At 46.7% G+C, this 8,777-nt stretch overlaps 1 protein-coding gene across 1 annotated transcript; it reads left to right on the forward strand.

Annotated features, from left to right (window-relative positions):
* The first annotated feature begins 2,606 nt into the window (after positions 1–2,606).
* Positions 2,607–4,080, forward strand: TEX38 (testis expressed 38). Its single transcript, XM_065896017.1, has 2 exons — positions 2,607–2,707; positions 3,345–4,080. The coding sequence occupies exons 1-2, from the start codon at positions 2,671–2,673 to the stop codon at positions 3,920–3,922; spliced, it is 615 nt and encodes a 204-aa protein (XP_065752089.1). The 5' UTR covers positions 2,607–2,670; the 3' UTR covers positions 3,923–4,080.
* Positions 4,081–8,777: the final 4,697 nt, after the last annotated feature.

The raw sequence follows: 8,777 nt of genomic DNA on the forward strand, positions 1-8,777 counted from the left end.
TCCCACTACCTTATTTTCTTCAGAGCAGTTAAGGCTACCTGAAATTCTTACATATTTATTTCCTTGTTTACATTAATTCATGGAGCTTACATTCTAGTGGGGTGAGACACAATATGTATACATACCTACATACATACATAAATAATGTTAGGTGATAATACATGTTATGAAAAAACAAAGCAGGCTAGGAGAGACAGAGATAAGGGGCCAGTTGAGCAGAGACCTGAAGGAATGAGGCATGGTCTGTGTGGATATCTGGGGGAAGAGCCTTCCAGATGGAATAGCAAGTGCAAAGGCCTTGATGCAGGAGCGTGCTTGCCCTGCTTGTGGAACAGCAAGAAGGTTATTGTGCGAAGTAGGCATGGGGAGGGGTAGTTTGATCGCTCAGGGCTTTGTAGGCTTTGGTTAAGGACTTTGGTTTTAAATCTGAGTGAGGGTCCTCCTTGGTGGTGCAGTGGTTAAGAATCTGCCTGCCAATGCAGGGGACATGGGCTTGATCCCTGGTCTGGGAAGATCCCACATGTCGTGGAGCGACTAAGCCTGTGTGCCACAACTACTGAGCCTGTGTCTAGAGCCCATGAGCCACAGCTACCGAAGCCCGCACCTAAAGCCCATGCTCCGCAACGAGAAGCCACTTCAATGAGAAGCTCACGCACTGCAACGAAGAGTAGCCCCCACTTGCAGAAACTAGAGAAAGCCTGCACATAGCAACGAAGACCCAACGCAGCCAAAAATAAATAAATAAAAATAATTTATAATAAAAAAATTAAAAAGGCTCATTCTGACTGCTGGTGGAATATAGGGCGTGGGGGACAAGGATGCAAGCTCTCCCAAGGGTAATTAATTTGTCCTAGTTTACCTGGGATTTTCCTGATTTTAGCATCAAAAGTCCTATGTCCTGGAAACTCCCTCAGTCCCAGGCAAACAGGGATGGTTGATCACCCTAAAGGGAGACCAGGTGAGAGAGGGTGGTACTTGTATTAAAGTGATGATGATAGAAAAATGGTCAGATTCTGGGTATGTTTTGAAGGCAAAGCCTAAAGATTTTGCTACTGGAGTGAACGTGGGTGTGAGAGAATGAAGGGCGTCAAGGGTGACTGTCAGGTTTTTGGCCTGAAGAACTGGAGGGAGAGAGTTGCCACTTACAGAGAGGAGGAGGCTGGAGTAGGTTTTGGAGATGGACCATCAGGAGTTTGGTTTTGGAGATGGACCATCAGGAGTTTGGTTTTGGACATGGTAGTTTGAGATAACTTAACAGACTGGCAAGGAGGGATGTCAGCCAGGCTTTTGGGAGTATGAGTCTAAAGTCCTGAGGAATGGTCTGGGCTGGAGGTAAAACGTTGAGAGCTGACAGTGTATATATGGTAGATATGCTATTTAAAGCCATGAGTCTGGGTGAGATCACTGAGGGAATGAATGTGGACAGAGGGCTGAGGACTGAGCCCTCGGGCACCTGACATTTAGAGATCAGGGAAAAGAGGAGAAACTAGCAAAGGAGACTGAAAAGCAGAAGCCAGTGAGGTAGAGCCCAGAGTAAGAGGAACCGTGAGAGAAATCTGTGCTCATTAGTGCCCCAAGTCCCACACTGGGGGCTTAAAGAGGGAAGTACTTAGATGGTGCCCAGAAGCTGAGCTAGGCCTAGTGGTGCAACCTTCAGGCAGGCTGACGTGGGTTTAGTTAGGGGAGGGCTTTCTAACTGAGCTGCCCATAAATGGATCAAGCTGCTTCAGGAGGTGTGGGCAAGTCCCTGACCCAAGCAATTCCCCACGTATTAGTGCTGGGTAGGGGAGATCTGCGTCTAGGGCTCAATCATGTGCTGGGAGTTGGACTACACAACTCGCAAGGTGCCTTCAAACTGGAGACGGTGTGATTCTGGGAAGCCAACTGATAGAACTTTGTCACAGAGTAGGGGGTGTTGAGCTGAGCCTTGAAGGATAAGCAGGTGTTCAGTGGTGGGGAGAGTGGGGAGGGGCACTCCTAGGTGGAGGAGCAGTGTGAGCAAAGCTCCAGAGACGTGAATAAGCAGGGTCTGGTCTGGTCAGAAGGGAAAGGTGTGTGAAGGATGGGGAGGAAGGTGAAGCTGAAAAGAGATGTAGGGCCAGATGGCGGGGAGCTCCCATACGGCCTGATGCCCCGGAAGCACTTGCCAATACTCGCTGAAGGAAGGTAATGAAACAAAAGAGAAACTGTAAGAGCCAAGGAAGGAGGTGTTGACCACATAGCTCCCTTGAGTGGGTTGTCTCCTGACAAGTCAGTCATAGCAGACTTGACGGCAGGGCTGCCCACTGCTCTGGGTGCTCCCTGCCCAGGGATCCATCAACTGTTCCTTAAAGCCTAGGGACAAAATAAGCCCCCGAGGAATCTAGGGCCCTTTCCTGGGGGCTGCTCTGTGGGTCAGAGGTAGGGGGCCGACAATTCAGAGGGTGGGTCAGTCCCTGGTAGAAGCAGTAGAGATGCGCTATGCCTAGGAAACACCACTGGTGGAGTCTGTTCCTTCCATTAGGCTTCACAAGCATTGCCCTTGGATGCTCGGTGTTCAGAACTCTGTGAACCACCTTTAGGGAACAATGGGGTCTGGGAATTCTGGGGACTCCTATTGGCTAGACAGATGGGTAGGTGAACTCCCTCTCCCCAGAGCCATCGGCCAGCTAGGTACCAAGGTTTGACCTTATGGATTCCCAAAGGGAGGACCTCAGCCTCCCTGGTGGTAAATGTGCTCCCTCCCCAAATCCCTGCCCCTTGCTTTATGCCCTAGGCTTGGGGGCACTCAGGGAAGACCTTTTGCATGGATGGGGGTGATGGCTGCCTGCGTGGAAGCATGCTAAGAGTTAGGACAGGGTTTCCTCTAGAAAACTATGGATTTCTTGAGGACATAGACCATGTCTCTCTGACGGCCCAGAGTGGGTACCACAAATACCCCAGGACATCACAGCTGAACGGTTAGGGGTGTGGTGGAATGGGATGGGACATTGGTGTCCCGTCGACTGGTAAACTTTTACTTTCTTGATGGGCTTTGCCTTTAGTGAGGCTTCTCATTCTGATGGATCAGACGGGGCCAGGGTTGGGAACCAGAGGCTTGAGTAAGCCTGGGCAGGTCATGCCCCTCTAGACCTAGCTTTTCTTACCTGTGAAGAGTGAAAGGTGGCCTCTTAAACTCCCTGGAAATCCTGCTTTGACTGATTAAAAGAATGATGAGACCAGTCAATGAGAAAAGGAAGGAATGGAGAGAGTGGTTAAGTGGAGGGAACGATTGGTGAAAGGGCTAAGCAGAGGAAGGAGAAACAGCTGAGACCCCAAGCTACAGCTATCAGCCAGCTTGCTTTTTTTCTTATTGCCTTCCTTAGTGTGGGTGTCACTGTACTTTGGATTCCTGGGGCTGTGCTCTGTGATAACCGGCGGCTGCATTCTCTTTCTGCACTGGAGGAAGAACCTGCGGCGGGAAAGGCGTGCCCAGGAGTGGATGGAGGTGATGCGAGCAGCCACATTTACCTACAGCCCGCTGTTGTACTGGATTAACAAGCGACAGCGCTATGGCATGAACGCAGCCATCAACACGGGCCCTCCCCCTGATGCCTCTAAGACCGAGACTGACACCCAGAATTCAGATCACCCGTGGGAGTTGGACGTCCCCGAGAGTAGGAGCTATGCTACTCAAGACAGCAGCCCCAAGGTGGAGGCCCCCAGCCCCCTGCAACCTGCAGTGCAGCTGATCCCACAGCAGCCCCTACCTTCCCCGGTGCTGCGGCCCCAGGCCAGCCCCCGACTCCCGATTCCCATTTTTCAGGAGGTGCCCTTTGCCCTCTCGCTGTGTAACCTACCCCCGATGCTGAACCACTCAGTCTCCTACCCTTTGGCCACCTGTCCTGAAAGGAACATCCACTTCCATTCCCTCCCCACACTGGCCCAGGGGAACCACTGCTGAAATGTCAAGCTGTCTGCTTCAGAAGTGTAGCCTCCTCTCACTGAGGATGGGAGCTGGAGGTATCGGGGCAGTGCAGGAAATGGAGCTGACCTCAGGGAGGTGGTACTGACACAGAGGCCAGGGCCCATCTAGATGTCACATAATGAAAGATTTAAAAAAGTCCAAGGCTCCCTTGTGTCTCATTTGCTGTTAGGAGGGAAAATGTCTGAGGGGGGCACTTCACAAACCAAGCTGAAGGTCAGAGTCTCACCAATACCAATGGGAACTGAGGGTTGGCTGCGGGGAGACACGCTGAACCAGTAGTTGTGATGGGCTCAACATCCCTCTAAACAGTATTTAAGAACAAAACCGTATGCCAGACCCTGGGCTAGGTACCCAAAGGCACTGCCATTCTGTGGGACATTAAGCACAGTTGCAACAAGAGTGACAGCCACTAAGGATGCATGAACGATGGTGACTGGTAGTGGCCAAAACAAGTCAGTATGAAACCCATGAGCCACACTGCACTGCTGCTGGAATTGCATTCTTTGTTAACATCTAAGATGTATTGCGTTCTTGTGTGGTTGTCTACATTATTTCTAATACAAGAACACTGCCAAACAGATATCACAATCCTCTTCTTACAGATGAAGTTTCCAAGGGCATTTGCCGTATCATTTTTTTTTTTTTTTTTGCGGTACGCGGGCCTCTCACTGTTGTGGCCTCTCCCGTTGCAGAGCACAGGCTCCGGACGCGCAGGCTCAGCGGCCATGGCGCACGGGCCCAGCCGCTCCACGGCATGTGGGATCCTCCCGGACCGGGCCACGAACCCGTGTCCCCTGCATTGGCGGGCGGACTCTTAACCACTGCGCCACCAGGGAAGCCCTGCCGTATCATTTTTAGGTTGCAGAGCAAGGTCTCAAATTTATGTCTGTCTAGCATCAAATTTCCTGATCTTCCCACCATATACCATGGTGTCCATTTCCTAATGAAGTCTTGTTTGAAGACACTTGGAAAATGATTTATTGTGTGTGTAATTAACTTGGTTCAAGGATTGGCTTGGGGTAAGGGCTGGTCAATGAACCTCCTAAAAAATGTTTTTTTAAAAAATCTTTCTCAAGGGGATTCATGGCCTCTCCCAAAGTTAAGATTCACTGTGTACAAATATTAATTTTTGTACCTTCTGGAAACTATTCTAAAAGGAGAGACAAAGATAATACTGGCTCTTTGGTCCCAGTTCAAAGATAAGAAAACCCAGCTCTGCTCCAGGATATAAAATTTTCCCTTTCACTTTGGAAATGAGAAAATCATCTTACCATATTTGTAAATGAGCTAAGCTTTTTTCCTCCTGAGAGGAAAGGCCACCCAGATTGTGTGTGTGTGTGCAACCCCAGAATCTAGTGGTCATGTACAGCTATTAAAAATTTTTTTTTCCTGTGTGTGAAAACAGCCCAGCTCCTCCCTATACGACCCCTTATCTTGAAATGGATTTCAAGCCTTTTTCCTTCTTTTTTTCCAAAGACATTGGAATATGTCTGGTAAACATGCTCTTATATTGAATCTCAAAATAGAAAACAGGCGTAAGTGGAACTTCTCTGGTTGATACAGACGCAGGGGCTCACCCTTCCCTCATCCTGCTCCCTTCCCACCCTGCACATGCCAAAACAGCCTTCATTTCTTCAGGCCAAATTGGGCGGATCTTCAGGCAGATTCTTCAACGTTACTTTCTGTCCACCATCTGTTAGGCTTTGCATTCAAAAGGAGGAAGGAGTCCATAAAAATAGGGATCAAAGCAGATTTTTTTCTTAGTAATTGGGAGGATGGAGGGGCAAGCCTTTAATCACAGACACAGTGAGAGAAAAAAGAAATGTTTTATTTAAATTAAAATTGTTTTATTACTGATATTAAATTAGCAAAGCCCAAAACAAGTGATGGAAATCTTGAATTCCCTCCCTAAACAGAACCAAAATTGCTTAAACATTACCAAAATAGCTCCACTTAAGCAAAGTAGATTTACATTTCTTAATATGAGAAAACAACAAGGTAGGTTAGGTTCGTATAACAAACAGTACACGCTCTATAAAGGCTCAGGAATACCCAAATGTTTTCTGGTTTGGATATGAAAGAGGGGACCATATCAAACTGGCGTTGGTAAGCAAGCCAATGAGGTGTAGCAAACAAAAGCTGTTACTAAAAACAACTCAACAGCAGGCCATATGAGTAAGAGCCCATCACAGTCAAAATCTTCAACTGTGACCGGCAAGACCAACATGGGGGGCGTGGGGGCGTGCAGATGTGGTTACGGCCAGAGATATAACGTGAGGGGGAATGCCAAAGGAAGGGAAAGAAACCAGCAGCAGGTGAAGGGTGTCCACTCTTCAGCTGTGCTGTATCAGACACAATCCTAAGAGCCAGGCCCTTCTCGGCCTTTAAGATGACACTACAGTCATCCCTAAGCCAGGTTCTCTCTTCTTTTGGTTCTTCTCTTCCTATCATACATTGCCTCTCTGATTTATGGGGGAGGCTCTCTAGGTAAACATTATACCAGATAGAAGGCGAAAGAAAAACAGGACCAAGAAGACATGCTTTGGGTCACTCAGGAAAGCAGCAGGAGGAGCTGCCGGAGTGCAAAGGTAAAAGCATTTGAAACGAAAACCAAAACCAAACTCACTACTACTACCTAGCCTTCCTCTCAGGGCTGAGGTGTGGTAGGTGAGGCTTGATTAGAGATCGACACAAATCATAGGTTGGATAAGTTAAGACAACTTTCAAATAAAAATCCCAAATTAATAATGATAAAGGCTTATGAGAATTCTTTTTTTAAGCCAATGAATATGCTCAACTTAGAACAAAGGCGTTCAAGATGTCCTAGTTCTGCCTGGGAGATATGGCACTTTCCCAGGCGGTGTGGCAAGGGTACTCACAGGTCTGAGGGTGCAGCAGGAACACCTCTGCCAAATCTGGTGGGGAGAGTATGGAACCATCCAGCTGGCTCAGGGATGATGGTAGGTGGCGGAAAAGCTTCAGGTGGGAAGAATGGAGGCTAAACTAAAAAGCACAGCTGATGCAAAAGAAAAGTATATACGAAGAGTTAAGGTGTCCTCCAAGTATTTGCCTATGAATAAGAATTTGAAACTAAAAAGGACAAGCTACATTACCCTCAAGTATACTTCATATAAATCAGTTCTCAAAAAAATACCTTCCAGGTACAGACATACTATTTATGGTACAGTACATATAAATATAGCAGTATAATTCAATTTATTGCTAGAATTTTATTTGGTTGTTACAAAATCTGCAAGGGTATATATATTAAAAAGGGGGGGGGGGGCATGAAAGGCAGCCAGAAGAGTAAGTTATCTTCAAGTTACCTAAAGTGCCAGGCTAATTTTATACTATATTTAAACCTTTCCAAGAAAGTAAAATAGCATAGGTAGGCAAAGGAATTGTTTGAGAGAAATAGAGCGAGAAGCGTAAGCCATAATGAGGTAAGCAGACACATTCATGGGAAAAGACTTCAACCTACTTTAACTAAATTTTAATATTTCTAGAAAAAAAACCCAAGGTTAGCCAACACCGACCTGAACATCATATAAAGAAAAAAACCAGCCCTTAAATATTTAAGGGTGCTCCACTGCATCCATGGCTAACAGGGCAACTTGGACAAAGTTAAAATGGAAACAAGCTTTACTAAAGAAGTCTGAAAGCTTCTCTAGTTTCTCCCTGACTTGGCCTACAGCACAGTTAAGTTTTGCAGGTTTCCTTTTGTGTTGCCTGAAGATTGCTTCTAAGATCAACACAGCACACACAGAGGTGACATGGAGGAATAATTCCTTCCAGTTCAGGGACCTTTAGTAGCAGGGCTACAGAAGCATTTAATGGGAGAAGTACTGCACTTGCTTGTATTAGATTTGCTGCCATAACGTGAAGCCCCCCGCCCTAGGCCTGCCTGCCATGTTTGGCATCCTCTGGACAGAAAGCCTCTAGCTATTTCTGAGCTGTAATTGTAAGGAAACCTAATATGATTTCAGGTGTTTCATTTCACAACCTTTTTGGCCTTAGCCCACAGAAGAACATAGTAGGTTCTTGGTTAGGCCCCAGGTAAAATCTCAAGAAGTTTCCTGGATCAAAATTAGAGGCAGAGCTTTCCTCTATAGTTCCTGAGTAGCCAGGCTGAGACAGTGGCCGAAGGACTGCAGCCCTGCCATTCAGAATGGAGACAGTATCAGAAGTGAAAGTCAGTTACGGCTTAAAGGTAGACTTGAGTGGGTGCGTGGGGGAAGATAATCTAGTTCACTCAGGGAGGAAATGTAGCTCCCACTGGATAACTTTTTATGCTCATAAATCCTGAAACAGGATTAAAAGAGAGGAAATCCCCAACAAGACTTCTCTGGTTCACAGGTTGGGAGGAGCTGAGAGGATAGACCGAAGAGCCAGAATCCTGAGCCTGGAGGCAGCACCGTCCCCAGCGTCCACTCCCTAAATCTACTCCCCCAGCACCAGGCCAAACCTGGCAGCACCCAAAGAGGATGTCTTAAGGAGATGGGGACACAGCTTCAAGCTGCTACCAGATCAGATTAGCAATTTTTAACAGCAAGTCATTTGTTCACGTCCTGTTTCAAACCATTCTTCCTACTTCCCACAAAATATGCACAACTCTTTCTTTCATTTTAAATATTTACAAACAGAAAAGGTCTATCTGTTAAAGGAAAGACATTTTCTGAGTCTGTATAAAGTGCAGCTAATTTAAGGCAAATTTATGCGAAATATAAAAGGTGGCTTATTCTCTCTATATACACATTTTCCAGTTTTAAAAGATAAGGTCTCCTCCCCTCAAAAAAAAAGGAAAGAGAAAAAAAGAGGGTTTGACTTTTTT

This window comes from Phocoena phocoena, chromosome 1, assembly GCF_963924675.1.
Source record: "Phocoena phocoena chromosome 1, mPhoPho1.1, whole genome shotgun sequence".
Taxonomy (NCBI): Eukaryota; Metazoa; Chordata; class Mammalia; order Artiodactyla; family Phocoenidae; genus Phocoena; species Phocoena phocoena.

What these genes read in the sequence shown, in the direction of transcription:
- TEX38 (XM_065896017.1), top strand. Translation starts at nt 2,671, where the DNA reads ATGGATTCCCAAAGGGAGGACCTCAGCCTCCCTGGTG. An exon ending in GGACCTCAGCCTCCCTGGTG is followed by an intron (nt 2,708 to 3,344) that starts GTAAATGTGCTC and finishes TGCCTTCCTTAG; the next exon opens with TGTGGGTGTCACTGTACTTT.